This window comes from Mesoplodon bidens (assembly GCF_964165515.1).
Source record: "Mesoplodon bidens genome assembly, chromosome: 5".
NCBI lineage: Eukaryota > Metazoa > Chordata > Mammalia > Artiodactyla > Ziphiidae > Mesoplodon > Mesoplodon bidens.
The window spans coordinates 88,819,371-88,843,732 of record NC_138161.1 but is presented as its reverse complement, the minus strand read 5'-3'; the positions used below and the strand labels follow the sequence as shown (position 1 = coordinate 88,843,732).

At 39.3% G+C, this 24,362-nt stretch overlaps 1 protein-coding gene across 4 annotated transcripts in view; it reads right to left on the bottom strand.

The window, feature by feature from the left end:
* FNDC3B (fibronectin type III domain containing 3B) overlaps positions 1–24,362 on the bottom strand; it is a gene marked incomplete at its 3' end in the record, with an annotated part of 350,833 nt that overhangs the window by 74,846 nt on the left and 251,625 nt on the right. For all 4 annotated transcript variants that reach the window (XM_081235889.1, XM_081235892.1, XM_081235891.1 and 1 more), the window contains exons 8-10: positions 20,574–20,725; positions 15,836–15,895; positions 2,316–2,454 (exon numbers count right to left, since the gene is read on the bottom strand). In XM_081235889.1, the coding sequence (XP_081092015.1) occupies positions 2,316–2,454; positions 15,836–15,895; positions 20,574–20,725 (351 nt within the window). The remainder of the gene's footprint in view (positions 1–2,315; positions 2,455–15,835; positions 15,896–20,573; positions 20,726–24,362) is intronic.

The following is a 24,362-nucleotide window of genomic DNA, read 5'->3' as shown; positions in this document are numbered from 1 at the left end:
ACTGTGGAGTCCCTCACAGCACTAGGGTAGTAAGACCATGTCTCCCAAGCACAAACACACCTGGGCCTGGCTCTTCCCAGGAAAGAGCCAGGGCCCCATAGAATGTGGTGACCTGCCCCCAGCAAAGGCAGCCAGGTCACCAGAGCTACACTGAAGCCCCTCCCGGCTGTCTGTCACGAGTGGTCTGATGTAAGTTGCTTAATATCAATGCTTAGTTTCTTATTCCAAGAATGGATGGGTGTGATAGGGAATTAGGAGAATATATGTAAATCACTTACAAAAAACGGCACCGGTGTTACAGGAAGCAGTCAGTAAACAGTAGCTGTTGCATTATTATTGTTAATAATAAATGCATTAACATCGAGGACTCAGTATATATTAGTTACTTAATAAAGAAACTCTTCACCCTGGCCTTTCCTTCCTTCCTCCTTCTTTCTTCTGAGTCATATAATCTTAGAGTTCCAAGCCCCAATTACGGGTGAGTGCTGTATGTTCTACGAAACTGTAATTTCAGGCTTTTGTGGGCTCGATTTGGGAGATAGAATAGGGTTACATTTAAAATTCTAAATAACGGACAAAATCAAGGTTTTAGCTGAGAACCCATTTCTAAGGTAAAAACTACATTTATGATGCTCATATATTCCTTTCTGATGTCCTGCCCCACCACCGAGTCCCTGATTCCTTGAGGGTGGGGACACAGCCCCTGGTGTTTGTGTTGCCCTATCTCCTGGCGCTAACTGGATGACATTAGAGGTCCCTGAGCTCTCTCAGTGTCTTCGTGGCTTCAAGGACAGGTGGGCAGCCAGAGCATGGTCGCGCAGTCCTTGTACCCCCAACTGGAACACCGTTATTGGAAAATCTGTTCTAAGAACATGAAAACTGAACTGAATCCAGAACTTTCAACTTTGCACGTAACTGAATGGAACAATAATATGCTTCTGATTTACAATTAAATAAAGGGAGAAAGAAATTGTGAAACATTTTCCTCCTAGTAAGAAATCTTTTTCTTGAAGTTGCGCGTCTGCCTGAGGCCTGAATTTCATCCAGGTTTTAAGCAGAGTATGTATCAGTGATTCCCAACTTTAGGTTTATAAGACCCCAGGGTCCCTCTGGTAATCTTTAAGATTTCTTCTACTTTCCAAACAAAATGGATTTTAATTCTTTCCTTAAGACATATTTACATACGTATATGTATAAATACAGAACACATTTTAAAATGGATGTATATGCTCCAAGGACTTAAACAATGATGACCACCAGTTGGGTGTTAAAACTCTGAAAAGGTAGGGAATCACTGACCTGGATTATCCCTGGAAGCCAGGAAGGAAAATAAAATAGTTCAGATTCTACAACTTTGCCTTTGTCCAAATAACACACTCAATGTTGGCCACTGGCTACGAGAGGGGTCTACAGAAGTCCATGCTTTGTTGCTAACCACTACTCTCAACTGCTTTTATCAACTCCCATGATAAATTTGACCCTCTGGTCTAAGAACAAAAGGACAAAGTATTTGTTCACCAATAAGGAAACTCCCTAGTTATCTTATTTGCACACCGGTGTTCTCCCCCAATACCACAAATCTTTATTATCTCTACCTCGATAAATTTTACATTTTGAACTATATTTTAAAGTATAAATATACAGAAATAATTACTATAGAGATTGATAACATAATCTACTATTTTCTTACAAACACACAACTGTGACTGATAAGCCAATGATATACTACTTTAAGGACCTCTCTTTGACAAGAGTTATTTGTAGCCAAAAAGTTGTATTTCATGAAAACTACTACATGATTCAGATGTTAAAAAAATAATTAGTAATCCTAACTGACCTAAGGCCTAATTAGTCAAAATTAATGAAACCTTAATGTAGTTTAGAACACTAAACATTCTAGGCAGTTTTAAATATTAGACATTGCAGAGTCACCACTGAAAGAAGCCAATGGACCCATAAACCTACTTTATCTCTAAATCTTTCTTCACAAAAACTTTTTACTCAAGTCCTCAAATGTCTACTGAAATGAATTAAACTATTAGAAAGTGATGACATTTAGGTATCTTAAGTATTTATATCACTTATAAAGTGTTGCTCATGACCCTGAAAAGAAAGCTAAAACTTGATTTCACAGTTCCCTCTCCCATTCTTTTGCCCAATTTTTATAGAGATGGCAACTTTTGATATCATTATAATTTGTTTCACATAGTCACTATGCAGAAAATGAAACACCATCACCAAACTGGAATACTGCTAAATAAACGTTTCAAATGGCTACAGACTTCAGAATATTCCTGCCACTTTGTGCTACCCACCTTCCACTGCAAGGTTAGTGAACTTTTGCTCCTGTGTGCCAGCTTAGGCGGGAAAGGACACTCGGGTGCGCAGCTGTGGGTGGTGAAGCTAACCGGCTCAGAGCAGGATCCCTTTACGGAATTGTACATAGCATATACCCTGAAAACAGACAGACAAATACAGTCAATGGCAGAGGCCCATCACAGAAGACCAGGGTTTTTATCTCAGCTTTGTCCCAGGACTTACCACAGAGAACAGAATTTCTTATGTAGTACACACCATGACCCTTATTCTTATTTACTGGTCTTGTCCTGACCTAACTATGGTCAGCATTTTCAGGGGAAAATCATCCCAGCAGGCGATGTGCCTCAGTGCATTCTCTCCTCCCACTAACTGTCAGAGCCACCCAGCCCCATTTAAGACAGGCAGAGTCTACTGACTGGAAAAGAATATGCTCAATAAGGAAATATACTTATTCCCCCAAATGGCCTCCAAATATATATTCTAAAATCCATCAAGCCACTCTCTGGTTGACTTTGTCTGGAAAAAGGCTAAAAGTACAGATAAGGGTTGGGTCAAAGGAGACAAGAAACAGTGATGAGAGTCCACAAACTGAGAGAGAGAGGTAGAAGTGCAAACAACAAAGTAGATATCATCTTTGAACTGTTGATAATACTGCAGATATTTAGCTAGCAATAAGGACATTTCACACACAGAAACAGGCTTGCTACTGCCAAATGCATCTCTCTTCTAACTCATTAAAAACATGGTTCAGGTACAGTTTATCCATGTGAACATCTAACTCTTACACCTGGAGCCAAGATTAAGGATGTGAATTCTGCACATTAAAATGCATGGCTCGATACTCAACATATGGACCTGATTTCTCCAGAGAAGCTGTGGAAAAAAAGCATATAACACAATATTATAAAACTACACTCCTTTCAAATAGCATAAAATAGGATTATGCTGATTTTTTACCATCTTCTTTTCTACTTTTTCATTTTTTAAATATTGGGCATTAAAAAAAAACTTGAAAACATACTCTTTTAAAAAGACAATAAAGAAACCTTTGTTGCCTAAAAAAGATGCATGGATTAAGCTATTCAGAATTTGTAAATACATCAAGTCCTTAATTCTAAACAACTCTTTATGAGCTGCCATTAAAGACAGAAGAACACTCAGACTAGAGAGGTGAAGTAAATTTCCCAAAGCTACACAGCTAGAAAGTTGGATCAATTGTACTCAGTCATGGAGATCTAACTGCTATACTGTATTCCCTACTGTCCTATTCATCCTGCAATCCACTTCCCCTCACTCTGCCCAAAGAATAAATAACAGCTACAGATAACATTATGGAAAATAGGACCTAACTGAGGAGAAAGGATTTTAAAAATCATACACCTGAAGTCTACCACAAAAAATTTATAGAGGCCATGCAAGTCAAAAGTACTAACAGATATGCCTACCTTCCATTCTGAAAGGTAAAATACATATTTACTGGATATTTGACTTGTTTGCCTAAGGGGAGGACACCATGATATTTGATCCAAACAAAAGATACCTCTCATTAGGATGCTCTTCACCCAACCTGGTGACAGAAATGTTCCTTTTTGCATTCACTGTAAGTAGGCACATGATAACAGAAAATGAAACAGGAGACTCGGCAAGATCATTTCCGTGTATCAATCAGGACAGGTTCACTGGGAGTAAGTTACTTAAAAATGAATCACAGAATGTTCCAGACATGGGCAGGGTTCCAGCCTGAACTTTAACAGATCAGTTGAATTCTCCAACTGATGGCTTATCGACTGTATTTTGCCCAAAGTACATGTGGGGGGAGGGAAGGAATATAGTGTTTTAAAATATTACCGCCAAAAAAATAAAAAATAAAATATTACCGCCACCTATGAATTAAAGGACATAGGCAACGATCTCCGAAAAAGAGACAAGCAGACATTATGCACTCCTAATGAGAGACCATGCCGCTATCTATAAAATCCCTGCCAGAAAAACTGAACCTGTATCTGATTAAGCCTCTTCACTGCTTTATAGGAAACATGGAGAGAACATTATTAAGCAACACTACAGGATACAATCAGGCTAATTCACAGTGTGGAAAAGTCTACAGGACAAAAAAAAAAAATTTATTCCAACAAATAAATTGCAAGAAGAGAAAAAAGGTATGGAGGGAAAACCTATAGCTTAAAAGAAATTTAAGAGCTATAAGCCAAACACAATACTCAAACCACGTCTGAATTCCAATTACAACAAACTGAAGAAATAAAACCTTCACTGTTAGGAAAGTTGAGGAGATGGGAACAGTGTCTGGATTTTAAAGACATGAAGGAATTTACCATTTTTGTTTATTTTGGATGGGCATGGGGTGTGTGATGATGGTAATGTGGTTCACAGGTGAAATAATACGATGTCTGGACTTTACTTCAAAATAACTGTTGGGGGAGGGCGTAGGAGAAGGCACCAAGGAAATAAAAAGTTGGGTGGTGGGTATATGAGAGTTCATTAAATTACTGTCCACTTTTGACTATAACTGAAATCTTCAGAAACACAAAGTTAAAAATTAAGCCAATGCTGAAAAAAATGGAGATCTCTTGTTTAAAAAAATGAACCTCTGGCTTCTCTTAAAAACCAGAAGTTCTAGCAACACTGAGCTGCAGACCTGAATGACAGGAATTAAATGAAACTGAGAGCAGCTCCACCTTTAGATGGGCAGGTGCTGTTCAGTTCAGAGTCCCCACCACTCCCTACTGCTCCCCGGAACTGAGACTGCTTTTTCACGCCTTTTACCCAATCCTCTTTACCCACTTCTGTTCCCAGGAGGTATCTCATGTTGCGGTCACTAGGCATTTGCTTATGAATTCAGACTATACTCAGACAGACCAAGTCCTAAATATCCACAAAAACAGTCAGCACCAAAAATCCATTGGGTAATAGAGCAGAGGAAAGGAGGTAGGGGAAGACCCTGCCAAGGACTAGCAGACCACAGTTAGTTATCTGGGGAGAGCTGGACTCAGTCAAGTTCATTCTTTCTTTTCAATGAGATTCTTAGAGTCACAAATCCATACTTATCGGGCTAGAGAAACATGAGAGAAGGAGGCTCCTGACAGCCAGGTTGGGAGGATGACAGTAGGAATGAAGGAACTTGATGGCACAAGTAAAAATCTGAGGTACTTGAGGATGGACAGTGTACAGGCCGGCAGGAGTTAGTGCCCTTATCTTTAAACTCAGAGAATGTTATAGTTTGTCTAAATGAGGAGTCAATGCTCTGCACTTGTAAAAAGTCTGTCTCTGCAAAGGAAACAAGATCTACTTTACGTGGCAATATAAATGTGCTGCACTCAGTACCTAAAACTTGACATGATCCCTAAGTACCTCATGATTACATCTGTCAATTCAAATTGTTCAGTAAATAGATAGCAACTAATAACTGTAATAACTACCTGCTCCGCTTTTACCAGTAATTTTCACAGAAAAGTCTCTGTAAATGACATTACATTTTGAAGAATGTTGCAATCATGTTTCTCACATGATGCTGATGTGTTTTCTCTAAATACCACGATGTGACAGGAAGATCTGTGGAGTAGGACAAGTGTCCTAAGTTAAATATATCAGCAAACAATTCAGTTCTTTTAGCATTGATACCAGCCAAGAGGAGTACACTTTTCTAAGGATATAACTAATCTTGTGTTGGGTCTGCACATTCGTTTCAGTTTAAGTACCAACTAAATGTGTACGGAACAGGTGCTCCAAAAATTTCAGAAGTTTGCCTCCCCCTTCCTCCAGCACATCTGTAACATACCAGGAGCTGCAATTTCTAGTCAATAACACCTATTTCGTGAATGGACCTAGAGTCTGTCATGCAGAGTGAAATAAGTCAGAAAGAGAAAAACAAATACCGTATGCTAACACATATATATGGAATAAAAAAAAAATGGTTCTGAGGAACCTAGGTGCAGGACAGGAGTAAAGACGCAGACATAGAGAATGGACTTGAGGACACAGGGAGGGGGAAGGGTAAGCTGGGACGAACTGAGATTGTGGCATGGACATATATACACTACCAAATGTAAAACAGATAGCTAGTGGGAAGCAGCCGCATAGCACAGGGAGATCAGCTCAGTGCTTTGTGACCACCCAGAGGGGTGGGATAGGGAGGGTGGGAGGGAGATGCAAGAGGGAGGGGATATGGGGATATAAGTGTAGGCATAGCTGATTCACTTTGTTATAAAGCAGAAACTAACACACCATTGTAAAGCAATTATACTCCAATAAAGATGTTAAAAAAATAAAATAACACCTATTTTATAACTCCACACTGAGCTGGTCAACCACATATTTTTGGAAATGTTTCATCACATAATTTTTCTGGGAAATGTTATTACATGATATAATCTCTGGGCAACCTCTTTGCCAAATTGTTTATGACAATGACTGGAAAACGGCCTCAAATTCTGCATTGAAATTGCTATCCATTCCAACACTCAAATTCCTGATTATCCTATCATTGATAAAAATATAAATTCTTGACTCCCACAGTAAAATGATTGTTTCAATGCGACTATTAATTATAAAACTACCAATTAAAAGAGGAATACGCGGGCTTCCCTGGTGGCGCAGTGGTTGAGGGTCCGCCTGCCGATGCAGGGGGCGCGGGTTCATGCCCCGGTCTGGGAGGATCCCACGTGCCACGGAGCGGCTGGGCCCATGAGCCATGGCCGCTGGGCCTGCGCGTCCGGAGCCTGCGCTCCGCGGCGGGAGGGGCCACGGCGTGATAGGCCCACGAACCGCAAAAAAAAAAAAAAAAAAAAAAGAGGAATATGCTTTTCTTTGTATGTGTATAAATAAATGAATATATAAATGTTTGTGATTGTAAAGTTACGTACTTATGCGTAAGTATTATAAAACAGAATGTTATTTATTTGTATGTATGTATGTATTGGATTTTCTCATTCCTCTCTCTTCCTCAACACACACACACACACAGAGGAGACTCTGCATTGGTGGCGTCATTCCATAACACAATACCCTATATGGAAACACTGAATAAATACACTTTGACAATTACAAATTGATTCCTTTTAAACATTCAACCAACATTAAACCAAAAAAAGCAATCTGTGTAAGAACTGGGTAACTAATATAAAAGTGATGACTTTAATAAAAATAACCCAGGACCCAACACCTAAATTTTTTAAATCAACATAATAGAGGAATTACTTTCCTCAATCACTAGGAGAAAAAAAAAAGTGGTCGGATAGATGTGGAGCAATGGCACGAAAATACATAGCAAAAAGTGAGGAAAATAATCTTTAAAACCTGAAATGTCTCAGTATACAATTTTCAATGTGGAATTTGGACTAAAGGGCATAGCAAGCGCCAACCTGAACAGCTACAGACACATAACCTAGAGCACCATCTCAAGGATGCCGCTGGTCTCTTAATAAATTATTCCCAATAACACTGAGGTGATGGCAAGTAGAATTCAAGAGCTATTCTTGCCTAGGAACTGATGCCAAGCACTATACAGTTCAATGACAGAACTCCATGACTGAGAGGCTGCTACTTTAAAAAATGGTTGTGTATCTGACTGGTGAACTCAGACAATACTCACTAACATGAGGGAGGAAAAAACTGAAAATGAGAAAAAGAATTCCATAAAGATATCAAGCAAGCAGTGTGAAGGGGATGAAATCAGAATAGCAAAACCAAAAGCAACAAGAAAGGAGCCCTAGGTGAGATGTCAGTACTTGACCTGAGAAAGAAACCTTTCACTCTACGGAAGAGTGATTTGAACAGAGACTTCTGCAGGCCTTTGTGAAAATGTGCACTATTAACAACTAGAAGGAGAATACAGCCTGCTTGGCACTGCTAAAAGAACATCTGTTTTCATGATTGGCTCTCTAGACTTCCTAAAAGGTGACATTTTCTAAATTGGTAATGTACAAATAAATGAAAACGGTAATAAGTATAATTGTTCGTTTTGCAGCTGTACAGTAATGGAATTCATTTGGAGCTTCTGTTGTGGAAAAGTGAGGAAATATTTCCATGTAGCTTTTTGAGGCCTTATAGGTGACTGTTAAATTTAAAATGATATTTGAGGCTACTGTGTTGATAAAAGCTTACATTCCTGGAACTAAGATTTTGAGAATGTTAACTACATCATAAAAAGAGATTTTTGGTCTGCTTTTTTCAGTTCCAATTGTGATATATCTTTATCTCAATAAAATAATGAGCGGTATTGTCAAGCTTCATAATGAAGTCCTTTTTATTTTTAGTGTGGAAAATCTGCAACAACAAAACATTTATAGGTGTTACAGATTTATAATAGATTTGCACATATATTTCATTTGCTCTCACACCATCTTTCTGAGGCCGGTATCGTTATTATCCTCATTTTACGAATGAGAAAACAAGGACATTGAAGCTTACATGGCTTGCCTAATCACATACCCTCAGTAAGTGCCTGAGTCATTAATTCCAAATTCCAACGTCTGCCTACTATGTTATCAAGCTGCCTCCCAAAGCAATTCAAGGCAGAAGAGACTGACTCTACATAGGGGCTGGAAGTGTTAAGAGTATTCTCTAGGTTGAAAAATGGAAGGCTGTATAAGGAAAGAGAATGAATGACCTATATGGACTGTGGAATAGCCAGAGCAAAGTAACTACAATTGGGACTGTAGACATTTTTCTTAGGAAAGAATTTTTTAAAAATACTAAAAGCGATGTGTTCTGGAAGATGGCGCAGTAGAAGGACATGTGCTCACTCCCTCTTGAGAGAGCACCGGAATCACAAGTAACTGCTGAACAATCGACAGGAAGACACTGGCACTCACCAAAAAAGATACCCTACATCCAAAGACAAAGGAGAAGCCGCAATGAGATGGTAGGAGGGGTGCAATCACAATAAAATCATAACCGCCGGGTGGGTGACTTACAAACTGGAGAACAATTATACCACAGAAGTTCACGCACTAGAGTGAAGGTTCTGGGCCCATGTCAGGCTTCCCAACCAGGGGGTCTGGCAATGGGAGGAGGAATTCCCAGAGAATCAGACTTTGAAGGCTATAGGGATTTCATTACAGGACTTCAACAGGACTGGGGTAAACAGAGACTCCACTCTTGGATGGCACATGCAAAGGAGAGTGTGCACCAGGACCCAGGGGAAAGAAGTAGTGACCCCACAGGTGACAGAACAAGACTTACCTGGCAGTGTTGGAGGGCATCCTGCAGAGGCGGGGGGCAGCTGTGGCTCACCGTGGGGACAAGCACACTGGCAGCAGAAGTTCTGGGAAGTACTCCTTGGTGTAAGCCCTCCCAGAGCCCAACATTAGCCCCACCAAAGAGCCAGGGTAGGCTCCAGTGTTGGGTCGCCTCAGACCAAACAACCAACAGGGAGGGAACTTAGCTCCACCCATCAGCAGACAAGTGGATTAAAGTTTTACTGAGCTCTGCCCACCAGAGCAACACCCAGCTCTACCGACCACCAGTGCCTTCCAGCAGGAAGCTTGCACAAGCCTCTTAGATAGCCTCATCCACTAGAGGGCAGACAGCAGAAGCAAGAAGAACTACAATCCTGCAGCCTGTGGAACAAAAACCACATTGAAAGATAGACAAAATGAAAAGGCAGGGGACTATGTACCAGATGAAGGAACAAGATAAAACCCAGAAAAACAATGAAATGAAGTGGAGATAGGTAACCTCCCAGAAAAAAGAATTCAGAATAATGATGGTGAAGATGATCCAGGACCTCAGAAAAAGAATGGAGGCAAAGATTGAGAAGATGTAAGAAATGTTTAACAAAGACCTAGAAGAATTAAAGAACAAACAAACAGAGATGAACAATACAATAACTGAAATGAAAAATATAATAGAAGGAATCAATAGCAGAATAACTGAGGCAGAAGAACGGATAAGTGACCAGGAAGACAGAATGGTGGAACTCACTGCCACAGAACAGAATAAAGAAAAAAGAATGAAAAGAAATGAATACAGCCTAAGAGACCTCTGGGAAAACATTAAACACACCAAGAGTCGCATCTATAATGCGTCCCAGAAGGAGAAAAGAGAAAGGACCTGAGAAAATATTTGAAGAGATTATAGTCAGAAACATCCCTAACATGGGAGAGCAAATAGCCACCCAAGTCCAGGAAGCACAGGATAAACCCACGGAGAAACATGCCGAGACACAAAGTAATCAAACTGACAAAAATTAAAGACAAAGAAAAATTATTAAAAGCAACAAGGGAAAAATGACAAACAATATACAAGGGAACTCCCATAAGGTTAACGGTGATTTCTCAGCAGAAACTCTACAAGCCAGAAGGGAGTGGCATGACATATTTAAAGTGATAAAAGGGAAGAACCTACAACCAAGATTACTCTACCCAGCAAGGATCTCATTCAGATTCAACAGAGAAATCAAAAGCTTTACAGACAAGCAAAAGCTAAGAGAGTTCAGCACCACCAAACCAGCTCTACAACAAATGCTAAAGGAGCTTCTCTAAGTGGGAAACACAAGAGAAGAAAAGGACCTATAAAAACAAACCCAAAACAATTAAGAAAATGGTCATAGGAACATATATATCGATAATTACCTTAAACATGAATGGATTAAATATTCCAACCAAAAGACAGGCTTGCTGAATGGATACAAAAACAACACCCATATATGTGCTGTCCACAAGAGACCTACTTCAGACCTGGGGACACAGACAGACTGAAAGTGAGGGGACGGAAAAAGATATTCCATGAAAAAGGAAATCAAAAGAAAGCTGGAGTAGCAATTCTCATATCAGATAAACTAGACTTTAAAATAAAGAATGTTACAAGAGACAAGGAAGGACACAACATAATGATCAATGGATCAATCCAAGAAGAAGATATAACAATTATAAATGCATACACACCCAACATAGGAGTACCTCAACATATAAGGCAACTGCTAACAGCTATAAAAGAGGAAATCGGCAGTAACACAGTAACAGTGGGGGAATTTAACACCTCAATTGCACCAATGGACAGATCATCAAGACAGAAAATTAATAAGGAAACTCAAGCTTTAAATGACACAACAGACCAGGATAGATTTAATTGATATTTATAGGACATTCCATCCGAAAACAACAAAATACACTTTCCTCTCAAGTGTACACAGAACATTCTCCAGGATAGATCACATCTGGGGTCACAAATCAAGCCTCGGTAAATTTAAGAAAATTGAAATCACATCAAGCATCTTTTCCGACCACAATGCTGTGAGATTAGAAATAAATTACAGGGGGAAAAATGTAAAAAACACAAACACATGGAGGCTAAACAATACGTTACTAAATAACCAAGAGATCACTCAAGAAATCAAAGGGGAAATCAAAAAAATACTTAGAGACAAATGACAATGAAAACACGATGACCTAAAACCTATGGGATGCAGCAAAAGCAGTTCTAAGAGGGAAGTTTATAGCAATACAATCCTACCTCAAGAAATAAGAAAAATCTCAAATAAACAATCTAACCTTACACCTAAAGGAACTAGAGAAAGAAGAACAAACAAAACCCAAAGTTAGCAGAGGGCAAGAAAACATAAAGATCAGAGCAGAAATAAATGAAATAGAAACAAAGAAAACAATAGCAAATATCAATAAAACTAAAAGCTGGTTCTTTGAGAAGATATACAAAATTGATAAACCTTTAGCCAGACTCATCAAGAAAAAGAGGGAGAGGACTCAAATCAATAAAATTAGAAATGAAAAAGGAGAAGTTACAACAGACACTGCAGAAATACAAAGCATTCTGAGAGACTACTACAAGCAACTCTATGCCAATAAAATGGACAAACTGGAAGAAATGGACAAATTTTTAGAAAGGTATAACCTTCCAAGACTGAACCAGGAAGAAACAGAAAATATGAACAGAACAATCACAAGTAATGAAATTGAAACTGTGATTAAAAATCTTCCAACAAACAGAAGTCCAGGACCAGATGGCTTCACGGGTGAATTCTATCAAACATTTAGAGAAGAGGTAACACCCATCCTTCTCAAACTCTTCCAAAAAACTGCAGAGGAAGGAACACTCCGAAACTCATTCTACAAGGCCACCATCACCCTGATACCAAAACCAGACAAAGATACTACAAAAAAAGAAAATTATAGACCAGTATCACTGATGAATATAGATGCAAAAGTCCTCAACAAAATACTAGCAAACAGAATCCAACAACACATTAAAAGGATCATACATCATGATCAAGTGTGATTTATCCCAGGGATGCAAGGGATCTTCAATATATGCAAATCAATGTGATACACCACATTAACAAATTGAAGAATAAAAACCATACGATCATCTCAATAGATGAAGAAAAAGCTTCTGACAAAATTCAACACCCATTTATGATAAAAACTCTCCAGCAAGTGGTCACAGAGGGAACCTACCTCAACATAATAAAGGCTGTATATGAGGCTAATGCATATATATGGCATTTTAAAAAATGGTACTGATAAACCTAGTGACAGGGCAGTAATAAAGACGCAGACATGGAGAACGGAGTTGAGGGCATGGGGGTGAAGGGGAAGCTTGGATGAAATAAGAGAGTAGCACTGACATATATACACTACCAAATGTAAAATGGATGGCTAGTGGGAAGCAGCCGCATAGCACAGGGAGATCAGCTTGGTGCTTTGTGACGACCTAGAGGGGTGGGATAGGGAGGGTGGGGGGCGGGAGGCTCAAGAGGGAGGGGATATGGGGATATATGTATACATATAGCTGATTCACTTTGTTGTACAGTAGAAACTAACACAACATTGTAAAGCATTTATACTCCAATAAAGATGTGGAAAAAACAAAAAACAAAAAGACACATGCACCCCTATGTTCACTGCAGCACTATTTACGATAGCCAGGTCATGGAAGCAACCTAAATGCCCATCAACAGACGAATGGATAAAGAAGATGTGGTGCATATATACAATGGAATATTACTCAGCCATAAAAAGGAATGAAATTGGGTCATTTGTAGAGACGTGGATGGACCTAGAGACTGTCATACAGAGTGAAGTAAGTCAGAAAGAGAAAAACAAATATATTAATTCATATATGTGGAATCTAGAAAAATGGTACAGATGAACAGGTGTGCAAGGCAGAAATAGACACAGATGTAGAGAACAAACGTATGGACACCAATGGGGTGGTGGTGGTGGTGGTGGGATGAATAGGGAGATTGGGATTGACATGTATACACTGATGTGTATAAAATAGATGACTAATGAGAACCTGCTGTATAAAAATGTAAAGAGATCAGGATCAAAGAGACGGAGAATTTTCCATCTCTCTGGCCAGCAGAGCACTAGACCAAATAACAGCTGGTGGTGCCTTAGGCTGTTTATGTGTGGTGTCACACAAGTGTCAAATATGTCACAAGGGGGCTTCACTGGTGGCGCAGTGGTTGAGAGTCCGCCTGCCAATGCAGGGGATGCAGGTTCGTGCCCTGGTCCGGGAAGATCCCACATGCCGCGGAGCGGCTGGGCCCATGAACCATGGCCGCTGAGCCTGCGCGTCCAAAGCCTGTGCTCCGCAACGGGAGAGGCCACAACAGTGAGAGGCCCGCGTACCAGAAAAAAAAAATATATATATATATATGTGTGTATATATATATATATATATATATATATATATATATATATATACACGTCACAAGGGTGGGATCCCCGATGTGTTAGGAGGAAGTCTTGGACCCAAGGCCTCTAGATGGTAACTACCTCATGCTCCTATGTCTTTTGGGGAATCCATTAATTATTCCTTTTATCTGCCCAGAAGTTTAAGGTGTTCATAAGATATGTAAAAACAATTAATGAGCAAGTATTCTCAAGTTTACCCTTTGTAAGAGGCATTAAAAAGATACAAAGGGCAACACAACAGATAGGACAGTAAATAAAGGGCAGACTGTGACATTTAAAAATTTTTTTTAAGTTATTGTCAACTCATGGATGAGCAGAAAATTAATAAAGTAAACCTTTAGTAAAGCAATGACAATGAACAGTAAAAGAGAAAAAAGGAAACACATGTTAACAACGTCTAATGGAGAACATTTACAGGACTCCCTATGTTGTGTTACATTTTCTGGTTTGCTGTTAAATCGACCATTTCAAAGAATGGTTAAACTATTACCATCTCAGCTTCACAAGTTATACAAATTTTTTTGTTTGTACAGATGGTGTGAAAAGTTCAATATGTTTGGGCTAAAGCTAATTCACTCAAAATCCAAAAGTTTTGATGCAAATAGGAAAAGATGGTTGCAACAGAGTTCATCTAAACAAAACAATAGCTAAGCAGATATACACTTTATGACTGAATATAAAAACCTTGCTCTTTTATGTATTGCTTTAAACCTAGCTTTAAACACTTGTGCAGCTAATAAGATACTATAATCTGAACACACCACTACTTTCCTTACTTTTGTTACTGAGAAAATTGTGGCATGGATTCTCTGTGATTGACCAAAGTTAAAACAGTCAATCGATGGGCAGAACCAGACTAGACCTCAAGCTTCCTAATAATTAACATATGCTCTTCTTGCTAGGCTACCCTGCCTCTACTCTACCACAAAGGGAACGGGTGGTGTGAATTAACCTTTGGAAAGTGTAATAAAGGGTGTGTGCTTGATGCTTGCAATTTTATTACATAATCTTGATATACACATATATAATTGAAGAAAGGAGAATTTGTTGTTTTTCACCCTATTAGATAAAATGAGAATTTCTGATCAAATTAAAAATTAAATAAAATGAAAGTTTAAATTAAAATGAAAATTTAGACGATATTATGGATCACATTCAGATTAAAAAATCTGCCTGTTTGCAGATGGATGTATGGATGTATCTTTGAGTAATCAGATGAGCTCTGTAAACATTTAGATGATACTTTCGTCCTCGCAGGTCTGTGGTTGGCCAGGTCTCTCCCTGAGATCAGCTATCCCTGCCTTCCAGAGCAGTCATGGTAGAGAGTTCAGACTCGGTAGCAAACTATGTGAGTTGTTTCGGCAAACTGCATTAGCTCTTGCTAGAGATAATTTTGATATCTGCATTACTTATTTCAAAACGTATTGCCTTTTAGGTCCAAACTTGAAACATGGGAAGGGCTTTATTTAGTCATATTGGCTGAACATATAGTTTACATGGAAGGTCTCTAATAACAGATATACCCATGGTAAAAAATGATTGCTTTATAGAAAAAAATATGATATATTAAACCACGCATTCCAACGGATCTTAGAAGACTATGTAAAATAAAAATTACTTCACAAAAATAATTTTTAAATTCTGTTCAGGGTATCATCTACTTTTCTATTACCAGAGCACTTCTGTGGACTCCCAATCTCTGTGCTCTCAAGTGTAGGACATCAAGGAATGGCTGATGAGCAAAGGTACTGACACTTTTAGTTAGGCAAGTGCTGTTAACCAAACACTTTTAAAAAGGAGCATATTATTTATTTTAGCAATCTGAATTCCCCAATACTCACCTCACATGATAATCGGTTGCTGGTCTAAGATCTTTCAGGTTACATTCTAATTCTTCTCCGCTGCAATGAAAAATCATTTCTTAGTCAATGATACCAGTTTCAAAAATAAAACAGCTTTTGGATTTGGGTCTCATAGTCAGGTACCAACAGCGATTCAAGAACTATTATTTCTACTTCCACCTTAAGTCAGAAATAAGTCAGTCCTGCTTGGTATTATCATTTTTCTGGACTAGTAAATGAGATTCCTTGAAATGGTGTCATTCTGGATCTGGAAAATGGCAAGGCTAACTTATGAATAAAATTCCAAAATATCTTACCACTTCTTCAAAATGACTACATAAAAATAAGTAAATAAGGAAGCAAGCTGAACAGAAAGATACCTAGATAAACGTACGTGTAAATAACAGCACCAGCTGTCAACTGAAGGTGGCTCCCAGACTTGTCCTGGCAAGAACCCCAATAGCTTCAACTTCTCAACTCTCTTCAAGAAACCTCAATCTACTTCCCTCACATATCAATACTAATAAACAGCTCTCTTACAGATGCATGCCAATAAATAGCTCTCTTACACAAAATAAAACCATTTATTTGACCAGAAGCTGCAACAGAACCTTGACTTAATCATAAGGAAACCACCAACATTCCAGAAAATAAGTAATGTTCCCATTAAAAAAATTTTTAAACGTGAGAGGGGTGTGTGGGGGCATAACTGTAATCTTCACAAATGTCAGTATCTACCCAGCCACAAAAAAGAATGAAATTCTGCCATGTGTAACAACACGGATGGACCTGGAGGGTATTATGCTTAGTGAAATAAGTCAGACAAAGACAAACACTGTATGCTAGCACTTATATGTGGTATCTAAAAAATAAAACAGACAAATGAATATAACAAAACAGAAACAGTCTCACAGATATAGAGAACAAACTAGTAGGTACCAGTGGGGAGAGCGAACTGGGGAGGGGCAAGATATGGGTAGGGGATTGAGAAGTACAAACTACTATGTATAAAGTAAATAAGCTACAAGGATGTAATACACAGCACAGGGAATACAGCCAATATTTTATAATAACTTTATTTATATTTTTTAATTAATTAATTAATTTTTGACTGTGTTGGGTCTTCATTGCTGCACGTGGGTTTCCTCTAGTTGCGGAGCGTGGGTTCTCACTGCAGTGGCTTCTCTTGTTGAGGAGCCTGGGCTCTAGGCGCGCGGGCTTCAGTAACTGTAGCACGTGGGCTCAGTAGCTGTGGCACACGGGCTTAGCTGCTCCGCGGCATGTGGGATCTTCCCGGACCAGGGTTCAAACCCGTGTCCCCTGCATTGGCAGGCGGATTCTTAACTAGTGAGCCACCAGGGAAAGCCTATAATAACTTTAAATGGAGTGTAATCTATAAAAAGTTTGAATCACTATGTAGCATACCTGAAACTAATACTGTATGTCAACTATATTTCAAATAAATAAATAAGATTTTTAAAAAGGGCATTGGATAATTCCCAAACGATTTAATCACAGTGAGGCCACCAAACACTGTTGCTTCCCAATGTGCTGGAAGAGGAAGTACATAGAACTACCTTGATGAAAGCCTCCCACAAATGTTAAATCTGCATCTGATCAAGCTTCAGAACTAACTATCCACTTATAAGAAATAAGGGGGAGGAAGATTAAGTTAAAGGATACCACAAATTCAGATTGGTAAAAAAAGTGATTCACTTTTTGCAACTGATCAAGAATTTTTAAAAAGGTGGGAGATACACCTGAAAACTATATTGTATGCCAACTATACGTCAATAAAATTTTTTAATTAAAATTTAAAATATAAAGTAGCTATTCCATTTCCAAAAAAATAAAGGATGAAAGGGAGACTATTCTAGACTTAAATAAATTTATGAGACCTAACAATCCCATGCAATGAGTAAACTTCATTTGTATTCCCAGAAGGAGAAATCAATATTAAAACACATTTTTGAGACAACTGGGAAAATCTGAATATGACCAAGGTATTAAATGATGCCTGGTATAATTATTGTCAGTTTTCCTAGATGTTAATGACATTGCAGTTACGTAAAAAAATATCTATGTTGATCCATATTGAACTATGTAGGAGTAACTGATGTGTTATCTGTGAGTTGCTACCAAATGCTACAATAACTACAACAACAACAATAATAATAGTAATAAAGGGGATATGATGCAAATGTGGCAAAATCTTGATAATTGTTAAATTTGAGTGATGGTTATCTGGGGGTTCATTGTAGTATTTTCTCTATGTTTCTGTATGTTTGAAATTTAGCCATAGCCATAATTAAAAAAAAAATTTTTAACTTATTGCCCTGCTAGAGATATTTAACATGTTTGTTTTTGAAAAAGTATGTATACATGTCAGTTTTCATTATTAAAACAGAAGATTGGAAAAAAAAAAAAGTCAGTGTGATAAAGGACAATGAAATACTGTGGAAGTGCTCCAAATTAAAGAAAGCTACAGAGACATGACAACCAACTGCTGTATCTGACCCTAGAATGGATCTTGTCCTACAAGGGGAAGAAAAATGCTACCGAAGACATTATTTAATCAACTGACAAAACTGGAATGTGGACGATAGATTGGATAAAAGTATGGTATTGATGTAAAGTCATGAAGTAATGGCATTGTAGCTATTTAAGAAAACATCTTAGGAAACACCCTGCAGTATTTAGCAGTAAAGGACCATGATGTATAAAACTAATAGGAAAAAATACAGATTAAGAGGAGAGAAAAGGCAAGAGAGAAAATCAAATAGTAAAGCAAATAGGGTAAAAAGTTAATAATATGTGAATCTGGGTAAAGGATATGCACATATTCCTTGATCTCTTTATTTCTGTAACATTTTATAAGTTTGAAATTATTTAAATAAAAATACTTTCTTAAAGTTGCAAACTGGAGGCTAATGTCCACACCCTGCATGCAGTTATGTTGTTTGACTTGCACTTTATCTTTCAAATTTTTTGAATTTGCTGAATTAGTTTAACATTAGGAAGGTTTACATAACAATTCAGATTTTTAGCATTTCCTTTAAAAAAAATTCCAAGGAATCAGCAAATCTAGGCCTACATTCCCTTATGCAACAACCTACTTTAGGTGACTGCCAGCTGCTCCTTTCTTTTTTTTTTTTTTTTTTTTTTTGCGGTACGCAGGCCTCTCACTGTTGTGGCCTCTCCCGTTGCGGAGCACAGGCTCCGGACGCGCAGGCTCAGCAGCCATGGCTCACGGGCCCAGCCGCTCCGCGGCATGTGGGACCCTCCCAGACCAGGGCACGAACCCGTGTCCCCTGCATCGGCAGGCGGACTCCCAACCACTGCGCCACCAGGGAAGCCCCAGCTGCTCCTTTCTTGATGAAGACAGGAGTGTTCCCGTTCACCTTCACCGTTCACCTCATTCCCAAGCTTCGTACTTCCTCACTTATGTTACCTGCCTGCCTCACTGGGCACTTGGGACTCTAGCTCCTGCCACCGATGACCATCATGCATTGATAGAATCTAAGTGTTTCTTGGTGGGCTGGGGGAAATGGTGCTCTATATTTTGCTAAGGTCACTACCAATTCTGACTTTTCAAAATAGAACCCAATGGTTGTGAGCCAGAGGAAGGGGTTAGGACTACATTCTAAGCACAGTGAAAAAGCACTGTAGTGTTCCCACAGCGGGGTGACTTGGCCTGACTTCTGTTTTTGCAGCGTGGAGGCTGGATGGGAGGAGAGCAAGAGTGGGTGCTGGAGGAGCCTGAGGAGACTCTTGTAGGAGTCCAGGAAGAGAGGACAGAGCCCTACGGGGCGGCAACAGGAGAGAGTGACTAAAGGGCTTCCCTCTGTCTCTCTTTCCCCCTTTTCTTTGTCCAGAAAAAGACAAGTCCCTGGAGCAAGTTAAGAATTAGGAATGGGGCTAGGGAGATGCGAGGTCTGCAGCAGGGAAACAGAAGAGAAAAGCAGCTTCTCTAGCAGAGGAAGAGGTGGGCTTTGTGTGACCATGTTACACTGGGCTTGGGCAGTAGTTCCCAGGGCCAGTCACAGAGAGGTCAAACAAGTAGTTAGAACAAGATGGCTTCTGATTTCCTACTCTGCAAATCTGAGCAGTGCCAGCAATTACAAAAGAGAAAAGATTTGACCCTAAAAATTTTTTATCACATTTAGAACACAGCTATAAATCACTTAAATGGTTAATATCTGAGAGTCCATAAAGTGGAAGGGGATAATCCCTAATTCGGTGTGCTAAACTTCTGACGATTTAAGATAGCCTCCGAATGAAAAGCTTTTCTGCAGACTGGAAAACTACTGTAGAGGATAAGAAGGAGGGTGAAATGGAAACCACATTGTAGAATTTTGAAAAACAAGACTAGCACAAGGTCTGGGCCTAAAAAGAGGTGATCATAGAAGTGCATGATATATGTAAAAACTAAAAGGCATGCTCACTTTTTACTCTGACAACATTAATGGAAAATTTTCTTTAGTACTACACTGGCAAGCTAACATAACCAAGTGACATATTTGACCAACACCAAATAGCTGTATAAAAGTCATTTCTGATTAGCAATTACTCTGGACAAAGTTAACTCTTGACATTACAATTATCAGTAATTCTTAAAAAGAACTATTTAAAGGAAAATTTGGAAAGCCATTAAATTTTTCCTTTGTTTTTTATTCTCCTTAGTAACACCAATTTCACAGTTTGGCAGCTGAGAAAAACACATGGAAATATACGCTACCTGTAAATTATCTTGTATTTTCCATCTCGTCCTTTGTCTGACAGAGCAACCTCATAGCTGTAGGGGAAGGAAAGACCACTGTGGGGTCCACACGAAAGTCCAACAGGGGGAGCCCAGGACAACACAACCGTTCTTGCCTGAATATTAGAAACCTGAGGAAGAAAAACATGAATCAGACACTACACTTCTCCCCAGAACATTTTGTGATTGTTAGTAGTAGCATTAAAATGGCTCAGATTTAACTCAAGAAAAACAAATTTATTTTAATTTACAAATTTATTTTAATTACCAAAAAAAACCCCACCCATCCTATATGGCATTCTTTTGTCAAAGTCCTGATGTCCAAACTACAGCTCCTAAAACATCTGTCCTTATTATGCAAACTTATGTCCAAGTCTGATGCAATTCACACTTGGTCCTCCAGAAAGTAAAAATAATGTCACGTTTGAGAATTTTTCTAAAGGTAAAAAGTTGAACGTGATACTTCAATAATCCCCATGATGGCCGTCATATTATGTGGAAGCAACCCACATCCACAGGTACTTTCCAGCGGCCTCCAAGCTTTGCTTGATGTCGAACTCTCCTGCAAAGCCGAGACCTTTCAAACCACGCTCCCCAAAGTCCTGCAGGTTCCTGGGAAAACCCAGTACGGGGCGGGGGGTGGTGGAAACGGAACCATGGCCCAGGCTGACAGGTGGCAGAAAAATGTGTGGAGATGTTTCACCTCTCTAGGCTCTGCTTTTATCTTTCGCTTTAGCCTCCGCTCAAGGCTTCATTTGAACAAAGGAGTCTGGGACTCTCAACGCCCCAACTTTTCCCTCTTATTTAGGGCTTCTCTGAAGCACGTTCTTACACTATCTCCCAGGCATCCTCGGCAGGACTGAGCCCCAGCTGCCCGCAGCTGTAACCTGCTCATTAACAGGCCCTGTACTGGCTTCTCCTCTGCAATCTCACGTCTCTACTCTAACCGTGCTTCCTGGGGCACCTCCGCACTTACACCATTTGCCTTCCAATCTTTGTTTCAGAGTCTGTTTCTGGAGAAACCTAATCTAATGCAGTCTAATTCTTTAAAATAAACCTGTCAATGCATTTTAATGTTCTAATTTTCTAAAGTTTATTTTGTTGCTCTCTAGATATTGGTCTGGATAACATTAAAACAAAATGAGAGTTAAAACATACTTTAAAGCATAATGTTCATACAAGACTTTATAGCTGTAGATTAGAGTAGGCTGTGGATGGAGATGTCTAAACTACTAAGTCTCTTTTTTTCTTCTATTTTTGTCACTATCTGATCTAAATAAAGGGTATTAAAATATAAGCTAATTTAAAAGCATGAATTTAATATGGAAATGAATACTGAGTTTCCCTTTTCAGTCTATCATGCATTCCATTTTGAGCAGAGATCCCTCCATATCATTCCTGTTCCATATAGATACAGCATCATTATATATTTAACCAATTATTTAGTCAAACTCCTACTCATCCTTCAAGACCCTAGGCTGGCCTCACTACCCCCAAGTAGCCTTCCCTGAAATATCCTATCATCTCTCTGTTCCACAGCACCTTGCTGCTATCTCTACTCATTGCTAATCATGTTAATAGCATTTGCCTACCTTCCCCACTGGACCGTGGGACTCCCTAAGGAAAAGGCCTAAGTCATATTCAACTGTGAGTAGTGGCTGCCTAGTAAATGTTGAATGAAAAATAAAAATCAAAGGGAATAAGACAGTCTGAGTTTCTGATACAGGTAACACAGTGGATGGCAGACCAGCATTACACATCTTTAAAAAAAACCTGGGGAGACGCTGTTACAGAATCGAACTCGACCCTTCTTGCTATGGCTCCAAACTAGCAGCAACTCTGTGCCTACTCCTCCTGTGACGGCTGTGACCCCCCTTCAGCATGCCGTCCCCTCGCATGCCCCTGAGACTTAGCTCTGGACTTTCCCACTTTCCTGCCCTTAACAAACTTCCTTTAGACCCAGTTCAAATGCTGCCTTTGCTTATTCGTTTAATCCTCATACCTTAACTTGTGAGGGGCTGTGGACACAAAGGTGATTAAGATATGACCTCTGCCTGATGAAGAGATGCGTGAGGGGCCTCACGGCAGATACACTGAGCACAGAGGGGCCCATGGAAGCTTGAGGCCAATTCAGGAAAAGTTTCTGTACGGTGCTGCCTGACTCCCTGCTCAGGATCAGCAACTGTTTTCTTTGTGCTCCAACCACATTGCGCGGGCACCTGTATTTGACACTCATTTCATTATACTCTGCTTTACCTGGTTATCTGTGTGTTGTTCCCCTAATTAGATTTTAAGGCAGTATTTCTACCACATACACCATTGTATTTGCTGAATTCCTTCACACACCATTAATGAGTAACCTTGAGATACTGGATATTATATTTGATTTTTAACTTAAAACAAGATCTTTTGCTATGAAGAGTTCAGTTTATAACTTAAAAAGATGCTGATTAGGTACAGAGGAACATTCAACTGAGGTAATACGTGGCCCAATTCCAAGAGCACAGTGTGTAGTAACACTGATTCTATGAATGGTGGTGTGAAATAACACCACATCTCAAAATAGCTCAGTCAAATGCCAGCACTTTAGATACTGAACAGGTATCCATAAATTCACATCCTTTTAAACTCTACTTTTTTCATCAGCTATTAAGAGTTCTTAGTAAGAGTTCTTATCACAAGAAGAAAATTTTTTCTTTTTTTCTTTCTTTATATTGCATCTATATGAGATGACGGATGTTAGCTGCACCTGTTGTGATAATCATTTTATGATATACATAAATCAAACCAAAAAAAAAAAGAATTTACTGTCTTTCCTTTAGGACTTGGTTAAATTATTACTTAACTCAACAGTGATGTACAACACCTGAAGCATCAACTAAAATAACGCTCACCTTTCCCCGAGGTTCCCTGAGCAAGCCTTAGGAAGGCCAACTGTCATCTGAACACAGAGCTCTGTGCAAGTGCATCCTTCCCATCAGCCAGCCTATCAGAAGTGCACTTGGAGAACTCAGCATCATTTTCAAAGGACGGCGGCTTCTGGGAATTCTTTCCTGGATCTGAGCAGCCTGCCACCTAGATTACTACCAGAGTTGAGAGGCCCGTTCCCTCCTGTGCTCCCCCCTCCCTCCCTCCCTCTCACTGACTCCTGGGCCTCAGGTTTCCTTTCTTCAGGCATTGGAATTCTGAAAGAGTGCTTTGTCTCTGTTAGAACTTGGAACTCACTTCCACTCCAAGGTTGATGCCAGGAAATTACACGGTGCCTTTCAAGAGAGTGTCATGTAAAGGGGAATCCTCAGCAGTAGATACCTTTAAGCCAAGCATCCAGGGAGGTGATAACTTAAATGAGAGATTCAGAACTCTGGGAACTAGGCTGGGTTCAAGCCTACTTCAGAGCGACAGTATTCGTACACAAGCTTCACCTTCATTCATTCGGTCTCTCTCTCTCTGGTGAAACTTTCTCACCAGCGGTGACCACTGAACTGAAATGGGGCACGGCTAACCTGACCATCACAGTGACTGTCATGGCTGGGATCCAAAAAAGGAAGTTTAGAAGCCATAAAACTAACTGACTTGCTGATGCTTAACGATTCTACCATAAACAGAAATCAATCTCCTTTGTAATGGTGATAAAAGTGGTGATTTTTAGTTACAAAGTTATTGGACAAGATCCAACGTGACATTTGTTTCAGCACTAGTGTTAAGTCTGCATAGAAATTACTTAAACTGCTTTGAAGTATCTTTGAAGGACTCATAAAACCATCTACT